This window comes from Ursus maritimus, unplaced genomic scaffold, assembly GCF_017311325.1.
Source record: "Ursus maritimus isolate PB19 unplaced genomic scaffold, ASM1731132v1 scaffold_5, whole genome shotgun sequence".
Classification (NCBI taxonomy): Eukaryota; Metazoa; Chordata; class Mammalia; order Carnivora; family Ursidae; genus Ursus; species Ursus maritimus.
The window spans coordinates 53,289,084-53,308,171 of record NW_024426663.1 but is presented as its reverse complement, the minus strand read 5'-3'; the positions used below and the strand labels follow the sequence as shown (position 1 = coordinate 53,308,171).

General features: G+C 43.2%; 2 protein-coding genes across 3 annotated transcripts; both read left to right on the top strand.

Annotated features, from left to right (window-relative positions):
* Positions 1 to 46: 46 nt before the first annotated feature.
* Positions 47 to 8,040, top strand: HARS2 (histidyl-tRNA synthetase 2, mitochondrial). Of its 2 annotated transcripts, XM_008691500.2 has the most exons (14): positions 47 to 127; positions 236 to 386; positions 1,591 to 1,665; positions 1,931 to 2,050; positions 2,176 to 2,271; positions 3,300 to 3,425; positions 3,531 to 3,638; positions 3,894 to 3,992; positions 4,282 to 4,375; positions 4,701 to 4,828; positions 4,922 to 5,161; positions 5,334 to 5,450; positions 5,657 to 5,803; positions 6,338 to 8,040. In XM_008691500.2, the coding sequence occupies exons 2-14, from the start codon at positions 279 to 281 to the stop codon at positions 6,395 to 6,397; spliced, it is 1,518 nt and encodes a 505-aa protein (XP_008689722.1). In that variant the 5' UTR covers positions 47 to 127; positions 236 to 278; the 3' UTR covers positions 6,398 to 8,040. The 2 variants fall into 2 exon arrangements, with proteins under 2 accessions (XP_008689722.1, XP_040478274.1); XM_040622340.1 differs by lacking the exon at positions 47 to 127 and having other exon boundaries at positions 134 to 386.
* ZMAT2 (zinc finger matrin-type 2) lies at positions 7,907 to 13,695 on the top strand. Its single transcript, XM_008691499.2, has 6 exons — positions 7,907 to 8,040; positions 8,375 to 8,468; positions 9,755 to 9,878; positions 11,290 to 11,363; positions 11,823 to 11,968; positions 12,676 to 13,695. Exons 1-6 carry the CDS (start codon positions 8,023 to 8,025, stop codon positions 12,817 to 12,819), a joined length of 600 nt encoding a protein of 199 aa, XP_008689721.1. The 5' UTR covers positions 7,907 to 8,022; the 3' UTR covers positions 12,820 to 13,695.
* The last annotated feature ends 5,393 nt before the right edge of the window (positions 13,696 to 19,088 follow it).

Here is a 19,088-nt window from a genome sequence, read left to right as displayed (position 1 = left end):
TAGAGTCACTGGTCCGCACGCCTAGAGAGCCTCCGCCGAGCACAACAACCACTTCCGTCTACTACCGGAAGTGCTGAAGCTGAAACGGAGCCTGAGGGGTCCGGAGCTAATCCTCAGGGTTGGGAAGGTGCGGAAGTGACCACCTTTTCGTTGGTGCTACGGGTAACCTCTACAGTCCTCTGCACCCTTACTGGGGTGGGCTGAAATCCTGAAATCCGACCTGCCTCGTTCCCAGGTCCTTTGGCTCCTGTCTCGGAAAGGCGGCTTCCTGTTACACGATGCCCCCGTTGGGACTCCTGCACATGAGGGCCTGGGCTTCACTGTTTAGCCGGCTCCTGCGGCCGCGCGGTGTTGTGTGCATCAGGGAGGTCCATTTTCATAGCCAGGTGAGCCAGACTGAGTGTTCTGTTGGGGCAGGATATCCAGGTATGAAACATGGACTCGCAGCCTGCAGCCCTGTAGTACAGTCGGGTTTTTTGAGTAGTTTACCGGTCCTGAGCTAAGCATTTTAGATGCTTTGTCATTTAATCCTCATAGCCGTTTTGAGAGGTTAGGATTATTTCCGTTTTACAGTTTAGGAAACAGTCTGCAAGGTAAAATGACTTACGTACGGATACATAGTAAGGGAGCATTTTTAATAGAGGTCCACAATCCCTTATGTGAACCTTTTGGGGTCACATTCTTAACCAAAGTATATGAATATCCCCATTAAGTGAGATGACTGAAGACCCCAGATAGACTGAGTTCACATTAGAGTTTACCTCAAAATGAGCTTCAGAAAGAAACCCCACAAGAAACCGGTTTTTAGAGATTTTTGGATTTTGGAATTGCAGAGGAAGGACTGTGGACTTGAACTGCCATTCTTTGGAGGAGAGAATCCCCCAAAATATGGAACTGCCACACCCTTTGTATCTCTGGAAGGGCATACAGCCTGCTGCTAATAAACAAAATTACCAATTCAGTTTTACTTTGGTAAAGACCCTAGCAGATGCTTTGTGCTATCATGAACATCAGGCTTCAGATCTTTTGTTACTAATTTTCAGTTACAGCATCCTACCAGTCTGATTTTTTAGTTCAATTTGGATATCTATTCCTGTTCACTCCACAAGCATGTTGTGTGCTTTGGGCTTGTTCTCTTCTGTCTTTAGATTACTTTTTCCATGTCTCTAAGCCTAATGACCATTGCTATCTTACTAAAAATTCATGTTTCTGCTCTTTGAGTACGAACTAAGAATTGGAGATCATACTAATCCCTACTCCTAGATGGTTGGTGGCGGTAGTGGTGGGTTGTTCTGTGCCTTCATTGTTCTCAGGTGCTTAAACTTTTCCAGACATTTAAAAACTCCAAATACAGGGTATACATTTAAAAACGCCAAGTATGATAAAGACCTGATCTCATGTGTATTAAGTATATAGTGCAAGTACGATGTATGTTTTGGAGGGAGGCTGAGATTGAAATAGATAAAACAGTGTTCAGGTTGACTGTTGCTCAGGGCCAGATGTCTCTGCAGGTCTGGCCATAGGGCCAGAGATGTCCCAGGTCTGGCCAGTCTTGTGACTCACATCTCACATTCCTTTTTCTTTTGCCAGGTTTCAGAGGCAGTGTTAACGTCCCAACTGAAACCACAGCACGAGAAATCAAATTTTATTATCAAGACACCAAAGGTAATGCCCTTTTCCCCACCATGTCCTATTAGAGTGCCTTGGACGACTGCCCTCCTCTCTGCCTTCCACTCTGCTTGTCTCTTCCTAATCCCTTTTAATGTCTTTTAAGACTGACTTAAAAAAACTTAACTATTCTTGAGATACTGATCAGGCTCAGTCAACTGAACTCAAAGAGATTTCAACTTCAGACTTTCGATTATAGATGTTGTCTTAAATGGCCTTGTTTTGGGTCTGTGTTTTCACTATGGCTGCTTTTGGTTTCTAGGGCACCAGAGATCTTAGTCCCCAGCAGATGGTTGTGAGGGAGAAAATTCTTGATATGGTTATTGGCTGCTTTAAACGTCATGGAGCAAAGAGATTAGATACTCCAGCATTTGAGCTTAAGGTAAAAGGAGAAAAGAGAGTGCTGGAACTCCATTTCTTTACCTGCCTTCAGTTTCCCAAAGAGCTTTTAGCCTGTGTTCTGGGTTCCTCCTTTGAACTGTGGTGGTTTTTGTTTGATCCCTGCAGGAAATGCTCACTGAGAAGTATGGAGAGGACTCTGGGCTAATCTATGATCTGAAGGATCAGGGTGGAGAGCTGCTGTCCCTGCGTTATGACCTTACTGTATCTTTCTGAGTGTTAGAGACTGACATCTCTTTCTAAACCCAGAGGGCTTTCTTTGACAAAAGCAACAGCAGTGCCTCTGGGATCCCGTAGGTCTGTTTGCAGCAGCCTTTACTTCCAGTTCCTCCCAGAAGGCAATTCTGCCAGCAGAGCTTGGCCTAGAGCACTGTCATTTACCTTTATTGTGTATCAGACTCCCTTGGCGAAGATTGCAGAAATGCAGATTTCTGGCCCTTAGCCCCAGATATTAATTCTGTACGTGGAGTAGAGTTCAGCAATCTGCATTTTTTTTTTTTTTTAAGATTTTATTCATTTATTTGACAGAGAGAGAGAGACAGCCAGTGAGAGAGGGAACACAAGCAGGGGGAGTGGGAGAGGAAGAAGCAGGCTCCCAGCAGAGGAGCCTGATGTGGGGCTCGATCCTAGGACTCCGGGATCACGCCCTGAGCCGAAGGCAGACGCTGAACGACTGAGCCACCCAGGCGCCCCAGCAATCTGCATTTTAAATAGTCACCAGGGATCATGAAGAGGCAGGTGGTCCTCAACCTATACTTTAAGAAACATTGACATTAAAAAAAAGAAGAAAGAAAAGAAAGGGAGGGAAGAAGGAAGGAAGGAAGGAAAAGAGAGAAAAGAAAAGAAACGTTGACATAGAAGTTGCAGGCAAATCCAGGTTCTGAAACTTGACTGTTTTGAAGTGGTTGAGAATTGATCTGAATGGGAAGGAATAGCCCATACTTGGAGTTCTTGGGTTATTTCTGTCTCATTCAGTGGGCAGTAGGCCAGCTTCCCCTGCTTTTTTACTGAGCTTGCACTTTTGCTTGGTGGGATTCCTTCATTCCTTTATATATATTGAATGTCAAGCACTGCTAGGCCTTGGGAATAGTGGGAAACAAGGCAGAGAACGTCCTTGTTTTCACCGTAATTGGTTGAGATCCAATTGGTAATGGCCCAGTTCTCCCAAATGTCCGTACACTGGGCCTAAGCTTTGAATGCAGTATGCTTTCTCCTTAACCTGTTTATGTGAGGTCCCTTTTGCTCGTTATCTGGCCATGAATAAAGTGAAGAAGATGAAACGCTACCATGTCGGAAAGGTGTGGCGGCGAGAGAGCCCAACCATAGTCCAAGGCCGCTACAGGGAGTTCTGCCAGTGTGTAAGTGACCAGATGTGGGCGGCATGGTTTGATAGTTTGGGGAGTTACAACCTGGGAACAGCTTGCTCAGTGAAGATTTTTCTTTTCCCTTTTTCTTTGCTGTAGGATTTTGACATTGCTGGTCAATTTGACCCTATGATCCCTGATGCAGAGTGTTTGAAGATCATGTGTGAAATCCTAAGTGGGTTGCAGCTTGGGGACTTTCTCATTAAGGTGAGACCAGGGTTGAAGACTGAGGGGAGAAGTCTGGATTTGGCCTGACGCTCTCCTAAAACATAGGTGAGCCCGGCCTTTAAGCCTGTAGACCTGGGACTTTCTCAGTACAGCTGTTGTGTTTCATCTATATATACTCATGCTATGATATTTTTTTTTCCTGTCCTTTTTATGAGACAGGCTAATAGGGACTGCCATTGTTTTGAGGGAGAGGGCATTGACAAGGCACTTGGGTTATTTCCATTGAGTTCATAGGTCAACGATCGGCGGATTTTGGATGGGATGTTGGCTGTCTGTGGTGTTCCTGAAAGCAAGTTCCATGCCATCTGCTCCTCAATAGACAAACTAGACAAGGTAACTAAAAAGACATGCTTCAGTAGACGACATCAGAGTCTCTGCCCTGCCCTCAAATCTGTACCCCTAGAGAAAAATAAGGAGAAGGTGACTGGAAGTGAGCTTTTTCTGGGGAAGGTAAGGAGATATTCCAAAGCAAGACCTGAGATTCGTCGTGCAGTGGGTTGACTGTGGCTGCATTTCCTAAGCTGCCTCTGACTTTTTTGAGTATAGTGTTAGCTACTCGTGACATTTCCAGTTAGATGAAGAAGGATCTTGGAACTGGGCTAATGTTTGGGTGTTTGCACAGATATCTTGGAATGATGTGAGACATGAGATGGTGGCAAAGAAAGGCCTGGCTCCTGAGGTGGCTGATAGAATTGGTGACTATATCCAATGTCATGGTAAGAACCAGCATTTTCAGAGCTGTGTGATAGAACTGGAGTGAGGGGGATGTGTGTACAACTTCTACCTCTGAAACAGCTCCTTTCCAAAGACAAGCTAAGCGCCAGAGCCTGACCTGAATTTAATTTCACTTTTACTTAGTGTAATAACCACTTTATGTCTTCAGATGGCAAAGGCAGAGGAAGAGAGTCTGGTCATAAGAGATCAGAATTTTTTTTTTTAAATAAAATGAGGAGGATTAGCTGGAGCATATTAAGAATAAATTTGGGTAAAACACATCTGTGTGAGAGCACAGACCTGATTTCTCCCCATATGTCTCCCCAGGTGGGGTGTCCTTGGTAGAGGAAATGTTCCAGGATTCTAGACTATCCCAGAACAAGCAGGCCATAGAGGGCTTGGGGGACTTGAAGCTGCTATTTGAATACCTGACTTTATTTGGAATTGCTGAGAAGGTAAGCTGAGTTGGGAGTGGACTTCCTGCTGAACTTTGGGATTCTCAGGGTCCTGAGTCTTTTTTTGGACTTACTATAGTCTTGTTCCCACAGATCTCTTTTGACCTAAGCCTAGCTCGGGGACTGGACTACTATACTGGAGTGATCTATGAAGCAGTGCTACTACAGACCCCAGCTCAGGCTGAGGAGTCCCTCAATGTGGGCAGTGTGGCTGCTGGTGGACGCTATGATGGGTTGGTGGGCATGTTTGACCCCAAGGGCCACAAGGTGCCATGTGTGGGGCTCAGTATTGGGGTGGAGCGAATCTTCGCCATTGTGGAACAGAGGATGAAGGTAGGTCCTAGGTAGGGGTGGATTGGGCCTGGAGACTAAAAACTCATGTTTGTGGATATACAGTTGGACTGTTTTTCTGATGATTCTTTTTGTCTTTTTTTTTTTTTTTTTTTAATTACTGATGCACAAGAAGTTTTTTATTAGTTTTACTTTCTTTTCTCTCTTTAATCAGACTTCTGGTCAGAAGATACGGACCACAGAGACCCAAGTGTTTGTGGCCACACCACAGAAGAACTTTCTTCATGAACGGTTGAAGCTAATTTCAGAGCTTTGGGATGCTGGGATCAAGGTATTGTAGAACCTATATCCAGGTCATCTAGGTATGTGTAGCCATTTCAGGTGGCCATTTCTACCTAAAGTCTAAGGTGGAACTCAAGACCTTTCTAGTCTTCACTTAAGTGTCTTCTAGTAGGAGGGCTAGCTACTTATTTCTTTGGAAATGCTTGAGGAGTGTGGTTACTTCTAAGCCCCTTATTCTGACTTCACCCTTTTCAGGCAGAGCTGCTGTATAAGAACAATCCTAAACTACTAACTCAGCTGCACTACTGTGAGCACACGGGCATTCCACTGGCGGTCATTATTGGTGAGCAAGAATTGAAGGAAGGGGTAATCAAGCTTCGTTCAGTGGCCAGCAGGGAGGAGGTGAGTGGGGGAAATAGAAGGAATCAAGTATTTTACCTTTCTTAGATTCTTTAAGAAATATGTGTCTTACGGCTGAGGAAATATCTCCAGGGTTAATAGTGTTAAAGATGAATGAAGACCCACGCAGGCAATCCTTTAACCAGTGAGTATTAGCGAGGTGGGCAGAAGGACCGATGAAATCTTAATGGGTATTTTGAGACCAGTCCAACAAAATAGACGTAGATCAGGTGTTTGAAAACCCCTCTCCACCGCCCCCCCCTTTTTAAAGATTTTATTTTTTATGTAATCTCTCCACCCTGCTTGGGGCTCGAACTCACAACGCCAAGGTCAAGGGTCACATGAGCCAGGCAAGTGCCCCAGATGTTTGAATCTCTTTAGTGTTGAGGGCATACCTTCTTGAAGCCCACACTTCTTCCTACTGGTTATATAAGTAGTGGGAGCAGATGCAGGGTAAAATGAATCTGGAAAAGCAGTGACTAAGAAGCTAGTATCACTCTTTATAGTTTGCCACATGAGGGTTCTCTTATGTTACAGGTGGCCATTAAACGGGAAAATCTTGTGGCCGAAATTCAGAAGAGACTATCTGAGTCTTGATCGTTGCCTGCTTGCCATCTGCTGCTCTTTCTAGAAGATATTTCTTTTAGGACTAAGTTCCTGATGGACTTCACAACTGCTGGCCAGGATGGGTGACATGTTCCTCTGCCTCCTCCATCCTTTCTGGGTACAGAACTGTAGGAGGCCCTGAGGACTCCTGGGCTAGTGTGAGCAGCTATTCTGCATGGGTGCAGATGGCTGGTATGTGAAAGAGATGTGCTCTAACTGCAGAGACAGATGGCAGATTTGAAGTGCCATTGAATGCTGCCAAGAGGTGCTGAGATGGTTGCTTTGAGCTCAAGGCTCTAGGAAAGTTGCCTCAGGCTGAGACCATTGAGATCAGAAGTCAGATACTTGACCTACCACTACGGCTTCTGAATCAGATTCTTGGAAGTTTGTCCACAACCTGCCCTTGGCTTGTCCAGGGAGTTTTGGGAGACAGCAGGAAAGGGGCAAATGGCTGCTTTCTCCTTTGTGAGGACGAAGATGCTATCCTAAGGGCATAGCAGTGCTCATTTTGATGTGGTATCTCTCTAGTCCATCTACTCTTAATAGAGTGAGGCTGTCTGTTTAGTAACCTGAATGTTGAATTTAGTAGGTGACTGACAAAATGGTCTAATCTTTTGAGATTTTGGAGACCATTTCCTGTGCCAGAATTACTGCTCGACTATATTCCGTGTTCTCCTATGGAAGTGGCTGTTCTAGAAGTGATTGGATAATATATTAAATAAAATATTAAATGTAGTAGTTTGGGTGATTTGTTATCAGGAGATTGGTTTGCATAGGCCGTAGAAAACGCTGGAGTGCACACTGGAGAATTCTGAGAGCTAGGAGAAACCTCCCAGGGGTGATGCTTCTGTATTCAGTGAAGGGAGCAGTCACAGTTCCCCAGTGCTCCCCACTGCCCCCCCCCCAACTTGGAGATACAGTCATGTTGAAGTCAGCATATAGTGAGCCATCTGCCATAGTTCTTCACCCTACCACATTGCTGATGACTGGCCTTTCCAAGTCCAATCATGTTGATTAAATTGTGCCCTATAGATTGAATGACTATAAAGTTCCTCACTGAAGGAAAAAGATGAGTTAAGCGAAGGGTGATAGCATTGCTTCCAAATAAAGAGACAATGTGCAAAAAATGATTTCTATATATGCGCTGGGAAGGCTGCAACTTAAAAACACTGGTGTTGGGGCCACATTTTTAGTGCATACAGGTAAATGGGGCAGCTAGAGGCTCCCGATAACCCATTCAGCCTCAAAGAAAATTTAGAAACTCTTGGCAAACGCACGCAAAATTGATTAGACTAGATCAGAGGGCACTGATTTGAACCGTTTCCTTGTTTGTAAAATAGACGAGTTGAAGCAGATCAGCACTTCGATGCTTGTTTAGAAAGCCAAGGCAAAAAACGTTTGTACGCGCCCTTACTTCCGTGTTGCTTCATACTCTCCGTGCGCATGCGCCATTTCCTCGGGGCAGAGGAGGGCCCAATAAGCCTGTTTTAGAAGCCCTCCAGTCCTTAGCTCGTTTAGAACGCGAGACTCTCAGCTTATTGGAGGGCAAGCTTGCTTTACGGCTCAGGGTCGCTTTTTACGTCATTTTCCGGCTTCCCATTCACTTCGCAGTGAAGATGGCGTCGGGCAGCGGGGTAGGTGTTGTGTGTGAGGAGGCTTTGGTCGGGGGGCAGGGGGTGGCTTCTCAGAGCGGAATATCCTGCACCCGACTGGCTTCTCAACACCTCCTTGCGGTCCAGTGGCCCGGGTTCAAGACCTTCCCCGTGGAGTGCGGGCGCAGGGTCTGTGGAATCGCGGAGGTCTCTCGGGTTGGGGACCTGAGGCCACCTCAGCCTCCTGGTGCAGTCCGGAGAGTCTTCGCTCTCTACAGGTCCGGGGGTCGCCTTGCCAGCGTGGACGCGGTCCCCTCCGTTCCTCTAGGGGTCGGATATGATTAGCGACGAATCTTGAGCGCTTTTCTCCTTACAGACAAAAAACTTGGACTTTCGCCGAAAGTGGGACAAAGATGAATATGAGAAGCTCGCCGAGAAGAGGCTCACGGAAGAGAGAGAAAAGAAGGATGGTGGGTGCCTACTCCATCAAGGGCTACGGGTATTGTAGAGGCGAAGTCACAACAGGAGAGCGGGTTGGGTAGTTGAAATGAGATGTCCTCGTATCCTGTGTAACCCCTGGCAGTGTTGCCTCCCTGGTTCTCGATTTCTTAATGTATAAAGTGAGAGCAAGGAAATGGAGTGAGGCGGTTTTGAGGTGTTTTCCAGCTCTTGTTTCCTCTGCTTTCTTGCTCTCCTTTTGCTTAGCTCATTTCCTACTTTCCTCAAGTACAGAAAAGAGAGTAGAATCCTTAGTACAGAAATGGAGTATTTTGTTGCTGTGCATTAATGCTACTCTTTTCCTTGAAGTCACTTAAGGGGAAGTAGAACATGACTGGCCCAATAAAGACCTTCCCCTATAGTCTGGGAAGAGCAAGGGTACTCACCAAGAAATGTGTGATTGTGTTCAGCTGGTGGTTAGTAGTACTGTTCTCTGTGTTTTGTACAGTGTCAGGGAGTTGGTTCTCCTTTCCTAGATAGGGAGTCCCCTATACAAAAAGAAATTTTGTTTTTTCATCTGTTTTCAGACATATGCATTCTTCTTTCACTTTACTGTCACACCACCTTGTATACACTAATCCTTTTAGTTTTGATGTAATTTGTACAGTAGTGCCAAGTATGTAACAGGTATTTCCTGAATGTTGGTCCCCTTTTAAAAATTTTCCCAGCCCTCTGAAGATTCCTTTTCTGTTATGCTTGGGGTGCCTGTCTGAAAGTATTACTGAATATTCTTGATTTTATTTTAATTTTTTTTATCTTTTTTTTTTAAGATTTTATTTATTTATTTGAGAGAGAGAGCATGAGCGGGGTGGGGGCAGAGGGAGAAGCAGACTTCCCGCTGAGCACGGAGCCTGATGTGGAACTTGATCCCAGGACCCTGGAATCATGACCTGAGCTGAAGGCGGATGCTTAACCGACTGAGCCACCCAGCACCCCTCCTTGCTTTTCTTTTAAAAGTTTGCTTTTTGTGAAAATTAAGAACTCCCTTCAATTCAGTTAATCAATAAATAAAAATCTTTGCTTTTAGATTTGTTGGTTTTAAAGTGATAAAAGCCTCTAGAGAGTTTAGGGATTGCTTATCATTTTTCCTATGTTGAGATTCTCCCTAGCTGCTTCTAGAAGTAGTCATTGTGTCCCTTGGTTCAGGCTCAAGAAAGAAATGAGAGTAGACATCTGTATTTCCGGTTTCATGCATTTTTTTCCTTTCTGCTTAAGGAACTGTAATATTAAAGGGACTTCTTTCTCTATTATATTTTAGGAAAACCAGTGCAGCCAGTCAAACGGGAGCTTCTCCGGCATAGAGACTATAAGGTGGACCTGGAATCCAAGCTTGGGAAGACAATTGTCATTACCAAGACCACGCCACAATCTGAGATGGGAGGGTGAGTGACTTTTCGTCTTTCTCAGGAGCCAGGAATAGGTCAAATAAACTGTCTTCGTTGGTTTTAGCAAGTGTTGAGGAGGTTCTCTGGCCCCAGGAGAACAGCCATGTTACCCTATAATTCTACCTTTAGATTTGTCCCCCCACCCCTCCCCAAGGCCTCAACTAAACATTATAGTGTCTTTAGGAGGGACCACTCTGTAGGCCTCTTCATATTAGCACTGTAACTACCTCTTAATATCTTAAGAGGACGAAATGAAGGAAAGGACTACTGAGGACATTTCGAGGGGAGAGATTAGGTGGAGCTAGAATGGAGCCTGGGAGCTGTTGATGGTGAATAAAGGGAGTTGAGGTTCCAGATTCCCTGCAGAAAGTACATTGTAGTTGTTATGGATTGCTTGATCGTACACCTTCTTCCTAGACCAAGACCCATAACCCGTGGGAAGAAGTGTCCTGCAAGAACTGTAGTCTTTTGCCTACCAATACTTCTTTGTTCATTTAGGTTTTCTAGTAGGGCAAAACAGCAGTGAGTGACATGTCTCTGGGTTGCTTAGAAAACCCACTAACATCATTTCTCTCTGTGTTAGTTATCTGTTGCTGTGTAAATTAACAAATTCACCCAAAAGTTAGCAGCATAAAACAGCAGATAGCTTACAATTTCTATGGGTAAGTAATCCGGACAAGACTTAACCTCTGTGGTTCTGGCTTAGGGTTTCATAAAGCTTCACTGAAGGTGTCTGCTGGGTCTGCATTCATCTGAGGCGTAAGTGGGTGTGATTGATTTGATTGAAAGCTCTTTCATGTGATAGTTCTTTGGAGGCCTCAGTTCTTTGCCTCATGGGCCTCTCCATAGTGATGCTCACAGTAAAGCAAGTGACATCCCCAGAGTAAGACATAGACAAAGACCGAAGCCACTTTTTTTTTTTTTAATAACCTAATCTTGAAAGTGCTATAGCATCACTTTTAAACTTTTCTTTTAAGATTTTATTTATTTATTTGAGAGAGAGAGCACGAGCAGAAAGAGGGGTAGAGGGAGAAGCAGACTCCCTGCTGAGCAGGGAGCCTGATGGAGGGCTATCGTCCCAGGACCCTGAGATCATGACCTGAGCTGAAGGCAGATGCTTAACTGACTGAGCCATCAGGCATCCTGAAATATTCTTTTGGTCACAGACCAGCCTTGGTACAAATTGGGAGGGGACTGCCCAAGGTACGAATACCAGGAATTTGGGGATCGTTGTGGGGCCATCTTGGAGGTTGGCTACCGTACTCTTTCAAGAGGTAATGCTTTATGAAAATGAGAAGTGCCTTCTTTGTAAAAAGAAAATTTACCTAAAAATATGAGTTTGTTGGTTGAAAACATTAAGATCCTTACAGCTAGATTTGACACAAGTGGTGTTTCTTCTGTTTGCTAGGTATTACTGCAATGTCTGTGACTGTGTGGTGAAAGACTCTATCAACTTCCTGGATCACATTAACGGAAAGAAACGTAAGGCTTGGAGGTAGTTTGTGATAGGGCTGGGACTGGGTTTTGAAGGTGGAGTAGGGGAAAGGGTGGTTTCAGTTGGATCTTTTTTTAATGCCTGAGAATTTCTCCAGTGGCTTCAGTACGGGGCGTGCTTTACTTCATTATCTAGTGTTTCTGGAGGCCCTAAGATGAGACACTATTCTAGGCTCTCAACAAGCCCAGACCGTGGTCTTCTCCAAGGCCTAGCTGTCCCAGTTGGTGTGCATTTGCTCAGTAAGGGCAGTTGAAACCACTTGCATCTTGCTAACTTTAGCTGCTGCTTCTGGGAACAAGTAAAGCCAAGGGAGTTTTTTTTTCCAGTCCTAATTATTTTTGCTGTGTATTTTATGAGAAGTTTTTTTTTTTTTTAATATCAAAAACGTTTTGAGGGTCTGAGGATATTGTAATGCCATTACCTTTTTCACTATTGATCCCACCCAGATCAGCGAAATCTGGGCATGTCTATGCGTGTGGAACGTTCCACCTTGGATCAGGTGAAGAAGCGTTTTGAAGTCAACAAGAAGAAGATGGAAGAGAAACAGAAAGATTATGATTTTGAGGAAAGAATGAAAGAGCTCAGAGAAGAGGTAAGGCTCTGCTATCCTTACATCTTTTGTCCCCCAGCTTTGAATTTTGTGTTACAAATCAGGAGGAGGCTTCTTCATTCCACTCCCACCCCCAGAGGATAGTTGTATCCTGAATTTCACTATATTGGGGGAAACATTTATTGTCTTTGTTTGGGACTGTTGTGATCTTAAGGATATGGCTGTGAACCTATCCTTTTTTTCCTGGACTGTCTGGGCCTACTTTTTTTTTTGCTGCAGGAGGGATTAAATACACCTAGTCCCCACGAGGCACATGGAACCAGGCTGACTGGGTCAGAATTCTGTTTCCTTCACTTACTGGCTATGACTTTTGGGCGAGTTATATAATCTCTCCATGCCTCAGTTTTCCCATTAGAGATCTTAGTTTATAATCTCCATAAAGCGTTTAGATCAGTTACTGGCATGTACTGTGTGCCCCAGGGTGAGAGTTGTTATATGTGGTTTTGCTTCCGTAACCTTTTTAAGAACTAGAGATGAACTGGAATGTAGGACTGAGAAGTGCTCTTCACAGGCTAAAACTACTGTTTGTTGTTTCTTAAAATCTTTACTGTGGCTTTTCCTCTGCTCTTGAAATTTTACTTGTCTTTAACTATTTTCTCCTAAAGATAGAAAGGAATCTTGACACTCACTTGTCTCTTTCAACGTTTGGCTCAGGAGTCTGAACTGATTCTGAGTGATTTCCCCCCTAGGAGGAAAAGGCCAAAGCCTACAAGAAAGAGAAACAGAAGGAGAAGAAAAGGAGGGCTGAGGAGGACTTGACATTTGAGGAGGATGATGAGATGGCAGCTGTGATGGGCTTCTCTGGCTTTGGTTCCACCAAGAAGAGTTACTGAGGCTTTCTGTGCTTGGCTCTTTGCTAACTTCGTTTGTGTGTGGGGGGGTCATTTTTTAGGGGGTACTTGGGAAAGTCCTTAAGAGCCGCAATGGGGAGGGCTAGAGGGTGGGTGTCTGTGGTTTCCCTCTACTTTGGAAGAGAGCACAGGATGCAGAGGTAATGCTGTGGCATATGCCTTCAGCCTCAGTATATCACTGAAGTCACAGGACCTCTGCCTGAATTCCCAATAAAGAAAAATCTCTTCTGAGGCTGCTTTCCCAAAACTCCCCCTGTATCTTTCCCTCTTCATCTCTCCAATCTCTTCTCTGAGCATCCTACATTTATTCTGTGTTTTCCCTTTGTTTTAATTTTGACTCTTGCTTAGCCTGCAGCAGAAGGGTTCTCTGGGTCCCCAGTGTCCAGTTGATGGCACATTTTTGACCAGCCCTCTTTTCCCCCCAACCCCCCTGTGGTTCTCTACCACCTGTGCATGCATGTGTATTTCTGCCTGGGTCAGTGGTATGTGCGGGCGTGTGTGCATGAATTTGTCACATAGAGGGAGCCTGAGCTAGAACCTCAGAGCTTTGCTGCCTTGGGGCCTGATGTTCTTGGCTCCCTCAGTGCATGTAACAGGAAATTAAATGGGATGAGTGTTTGGTGTGGTTTTTGTTTGGTGAATTTTTTAAACTTTGTTTTTCATGTGTAGACTGTTCAGCTTTTCCTGTTTGTTTCATTTCATTGAGGATTACTCTTTTTTTTTTCTTCCTTGTGAGCAGGCTCTTGGAAGAACCTGTTTGATGCAAAAAAGAAAAAGGAAAAAAAAAAAAAAACTTCATATGGGAGCCCTTGGGTCTCAGAGACTGTTCAACATGTATAATAAATGGCATTGACTGGGCCTATTCGCATTTGGTGGGAACATTCCATATTCTTCCCTGTGTATTGTTTTTTTTCCTTCCTACACTGAGTGTTTACATACAGAGTTGCTTCTTTCTTCTCCCTTCATTTGAGCCCTGTCACTTTTTTTTTTCTAGGTTCCTTCAGCACGAGTTGTATTTTCCTCTGATGGGATGTGTGTCCGGAGGAGTCTGAACACAAATTTTCCTATAATTTTAGCCGCCTTTGGTCTGTTTTTGGAACAGAATTTAGGGTTGAACTTAGTGTTTTCCTTACTATCTGCAGTTAGGCTAGGCACAGGGTTACTCGGTTTTGGCACTGTTGACATTTTGGGCTGGTTAATTCTTTGTAGTGGAGGTTCTCTTGTGCATTTCAGGATGTTTAGCAGTATCCCTAGCCTCTACTCACCAGAGACTGGTAGCACCTCCTCCCCGAGTTTGACAAATAAGGATGTGTCCCCAGGAGTTGGGGGTGAAATCCCTCCCCCGACCCCCATTGAGAAGCACTGATAAGCTCCCTTCCCTACTTTGGTCTAACTTGAGAACTGGATGGCGCAGACTGCTTAACTAAAGAAAAAGCTTTGATATTGCCTGGATTAGGTGCTGTGCCAGATCCCAGAAATACAGAGGAAAAAAATCAGTCTGTTGAACAAACCCAGCAATAGTTACACAAACTCCAACTAGGTGAATTCTATAATAACCTTCGGTGGTTCTGTATCCTGAAAAGTGGGCTTTATGTGGGTTAACCAGGCTGCCACCATATGGCTTATTTACATTCTCTGCCTCATTTAGCCCCTTGAAGCATCTGAACCACCTTTGGGTCCCTTAAAGTACTATACTCTTTCCTTTGGACTTTTGTACATAACTCCCTTGCTGCCGGGCATAACTTTTGCCTAATTTATTTCTGATGCTCAGTCTTGCCATTGGGATCACTGTGAATGTGTCTACTGGCTCGGAGCATTTCACATACAGTATTTGTTGGCCAGTTGCAGGCAGATTAGTGGGTTCTTTCCTTGACAGGATTTTGTGCTCTACAGGTCCTTCAAGTAATGCTCTACTCTAGTAGACTGGGCCCTTTTTCTCCCCCTTTCAAAGTAGGCTGGAGAAAGTGTCAGCTGAGTTCCTTCCATTTTTTACTATTCTTCAAGAGTACTAATTCAGCTTGTCTTCAAATGATTTCCCACCCTCCTTGGTACAGTGGAATCTTAACTTCGGTCACCTGTACTCTAAATTCAGACACCTGTCTCTAAATTCTCTTGCGACTGACAAGTAGTTTGGGTCTCTGAGGGGTTGGTCTAGGTCATGGGTGTGTGAAGGGACTCAAGGTGGTGACTTGGAAAGAGGGAAGAAGGAGATGGGATGGAAATTTAGGAGCCCAGAACAATCCCAGGTAACTCAGAAATCTCTGGAAGAAACTTCTTTGATATTTGTAGTCTTTCTAAAATCCATGGAAATTTTGCATTCTGGTTGAGGAATATGCCCCCAACTGGCCTACATGTGTTCATTTATTCAGTGATTGCTGAGATGCTGACCGTGTTCTAGGCCCTGGTATTCTTTTCTGGGGTAAGGCATCAGGGTTCTAGCTGTCATGGAATTTACATTCTGGTGGAATTGCCTTTAAAGTACCTAGGGAACAAAAGATCTGATGGCTTCGGATGATTCTTTGGCTTCAGGCACCTCTAGGGACTCTTGCATCTCTCATAGCCCCCTCCAAAAATTTAAGTGTGAAGATTCTTTAATCCAGCAATTCTACTCTTAAGTGTCTGTCCTAAAAACATACCTGTGTATGTGTACATATACTTACAAGGATGTTTACTGCAGCTTTGTTTATATAACAGTGAAACATTTAAAATAAAACTGGTACATTTATTCTTGAATATAATGCAACCATTACTATATATGTGAATTAGATCTGTGTACTAACAAGAAAGATCACCAAGACATACTGTTAAGTAAAAAAAGCACAAAACCAATACCAAACTGATTTCCACACCCACCCGAACTCCTTCATAAAACTATGTTGTACATACAGTTAAATATATAGATTGAGGAAAAAGGGCTGGAAAGGCACACTGAGATTATAACTGGTTAATTGGAAGGAATTATGGGAAGAAAAAGGTTAGACGTTAAACTGTACAAAAAAGGAATAGAATATTCATGTGGGGCTATTTATTTATTTTTGGTGGTTTTTTAAAAATTATTTTATTTTTGGTGCCAAAACCCAGGAATGAATATACGTGGGGGTTAGAATAATGTTTTTTTTTTTTTTAAAGATTTTATTTATTTATTCGACAGAGATAGAGACAGCCAGCGAGAGAGGGAACACAAGCAGGGGGAGTGGGAGAGGAAGAAGCAGGCTCATAGCGGAGGAGCCTGATGTGGGGCTCGATCCCATAACGCCGGGATCACGCCCTGAGCTGAAGGCAGATGCTTAACCGCTGTGCCACCCAGGCGCCCCTAGAATAATGTTTAAAATAGTAATAGAAGTAATACCATGTAACACCTATTATGACACTGGGGAGAGGAGCTGTGGGGTTTATCTGGTTTAGCTTCAAAAGTACCAAGGTAAGGCCTGGAGTACAGTTTGCACCTTGTAAAGATTCCACTCTTCTTAGGCACTGTGAAAATCAATTTGATCAGAGTGACTCCCTGTGGAGTCTGATGAGTGTAGAAGCTGGAGGGGGTGTCCAGAGACTTGTGGACTAGGTGACTGCTGTGTGGTAATAGAGAATAAGCTTGGAAGGCAACTGCTTGGGAGAGCTTGCTAGGGGTAAACGAGATGTGAGTCCTCACAGCAGTGTGTCCTTGGATGCTCCCTCAGTGTCTGGATAGGGCAGTTTTTTTTGTTTGTTTGTTTGTTTGTTTTAAGATTTTATTTATTTATGTGACAGATAGCCAGCGAGAGAGGGAACACAGCAGGGGAGTGGGAGAGGAAGAAGCAGGCTCCCAGCGGAGGAGCCTGATGTGGGACTCGATCCCTGAACGCCGGGATCACGCCCCAAGCCGAAGGCAGATGCTTAACAACTGAGCCACCCAGGCGCCCCTGGATAGGGCAGTTTTTTGGACGCTAGAATGTACTGGATCACTCCTGTTCTGGTTAACTTACTGTATCACACGTCTTTCTCACCATTCAAGATAATATAATCTAGAGGATGTGGCCAGATTGGCCCTAGCTGAGCAGTTCCTTCAAGTAAAGCATCTTCTAACCACTGGAGTGGTTCAGGACCTTCTAGCCCTTTTGCCACTATGCTGGCTCTCTTCATTTTCCCAATAATCAGTCTTGGAGAGAGTGTTTAAGACTCCTCCCCTGTCCAGAGCACCAGAGCCACAGGGTTTCCAGTGCATGTTCAGCTCCCTTTACACCAGGAACCAGGTTTCTTGGAGAAATGGTTGATGCTAGGATTGGGGAAGGAAATAAAGAGCTTTCTGGCATCATGTAGTGCCAGAAAGTAAGAAGTGCTAACAAACAAAAACCAAATAAATGAAAAACTCTTTTAAAATTACTTTTGGTGTTCAGTAATGTTTGTCGTTTTGTTCCAATGGTTACGGTTACACTTGTATCTTCTCTCAAATTTCTTTTCCTCATTCGGAATCTATATTTTAATTTCTCAGCTATATTTTGACTCCCTTCTATTATATAACCACAATTTATTTTATTCTGTTTTCTCCCATTTTTTTAGTCATGTTGTTTTTAGGAAACAAAATTTGCATACTATTTCCCACTCTTATCACCACCTTTATTTTAAAGATCTACAACTTAATATATTTAATGCTCCCCATCATAAGGTTTTCTGAATTTCCCCCCAGTTAGTCTTTATTTGGATGAAATTCCTTTTTTAGTAAATTCCTTAAGAGAGTTTCCTGAATATATTCTTGACTTCTTGCATATTTAAAACTGATTTTTATAGTTTTGGTATTTGAAGGACAGGTGGATATATAATCTTGGTTCATAGCTCTTCCCCTTGAGTTTTTAAAAACTTCTTTGCTGCCTTTCTTTGTATATTGTAGTGGAAATACCAACCTGATTCTTTAATTCCTAAATGATTTTGTCTTTGCCTGAGGCCTGGATGGTTGTTTTTTTTTTTTTTTTTTCAAATCTAACTGATTTTCTAAGATAAGTCTCAGAGTTGACCATTCCATATCAATTTTCCCTAGGTTCATGGAAAGACCCTTTTGATGTGTAGATTCACATTTTATTTCCAGGAAGTTTTCTTGTATTATAATTTTGAATATTACATCTGTTCCATCATTTTTTTTTCTTTAGGGACTATATAGAATATATGTTGGTTTTTTTTTTTTTTTTTGCCTCTGTATCTAGCACTTTCTCTCTCATCCTTCTTATTGATTTCTTTTATTTTTATTTCTTGACTGTTTTAATTCCTTTCCTTAATATCACTTATTATATTTTAAGTAAAGTCTGTTTCCCTTAGACATCTTATAAATTAGTCCTTATTTCCCCCCCAAAATGATTTGTCTTTTTCTTTAGTTTTTCCTGATTTTGAATAACTCTTGTCTTATATCTTTTCTTTTTTCTCCACTTCTGTTCTGACTTCTTTTTTTGATTCACAATATTTTTTCATAACACCAAATGACTGTTTAAGGTTATTCAGTTTGGGTTGGAATGTTGTGTTTGTTTTCATAGGTTTTTAAATATATGTATTTATTCTCCTTTTTGACTTTTTATAACATAAAACCTGCCATTTTTTATTCATTTTGAAATGCCTTTATTTTCCAGTTTCAGCAATTTCAAGTGAGGCAGGCAGTGTTTCTTTTTTTTTCTTTTTTTTTTTTTTGTAATTCTTTTTATTTTTTTATTTTTTTTATGATGAAGTATAGTCTCTTTATTATTTTTTTTAAATATTTTATTTATTTATTTTGACAGAGAGAGACAGCCAGCGAGAGAGGGAACACAAGCAGGGGGAGTGGGAGAGGAAGAAGCAGGCTCCCAGCGGAGAAGCCTGATGTGGGACTCGATCCTGGAACGCCAGGATCACGCCCTGAGCCGAGGGCAGCCGCCTAACGACTGCGCTACCCAGGCACCCCTATTTTTTTTATTATTATTTTTTTATAATGATTTTTTATTTTATTATGTTAGTCACCATACAATACATCCCCGGTTTCTGATGTAAGGCTCAATGATTCATTAGTTGTGTATAACACCCAGTGCACCATGCAATACGTGCCCTCCTTACTACCCATCACCGGCCTATCCCATTCCCCCACCCCCCTCCCCTCTGAGGCCCTCAGTTTGTTTCTCATAGTCCATAGTCTCTCATGTTTCATTCCCCCTTCTGATTACCCCCCTTTCTTTATCCCTTTCTTTCCCTACTGATCATCCTAATTCTTATGTTCCATAGATGAGAGAAATCATATGATAGTTGTCTTTCTCTGCTTG

Bases quoted from the DNA above. Each gene is read 5' to 3' on its own strand.
- HARS2 (XM_008691500.2), top strand. From the start codon at position 279: ATGCCCCCGTTGGGACTCCTGCACATGAGGGCCTGGGCTTCACTGTTT. The intron at 4,829-4,921 runs GTAAGCTGAGTT...TTGTTCCCACAG, and splicing joins TATTTGGAATTGCTGAGAAG to ATCTCTTTTGACCTAAGCCT. The intron at 5,162-5,333 runs GTAGGTCCTAGG...CTCTTTAATCAG, and splicing joins TTGTGGAACAGAGGATGAAG to ACTTCTGGTCAGAAGATACG.
- ZMAT2 (XM_008691499.2), top strand. The intron at 11,364-11,822 runs GTAAGGCTTGGA...GATCCCACCCAG, and splicing joins TCACATTAACGGAAAGAAAC to ATCAGCGAAATCTGGGCATG. The intron at 11,969-12,675 runs GTAAGGCTCTGC...TTTCCCCCCTAG, and splicing joins TGAAAGAGCTCAGAGAAGAG to GAGGAAAAGGCCAAAGCCTA.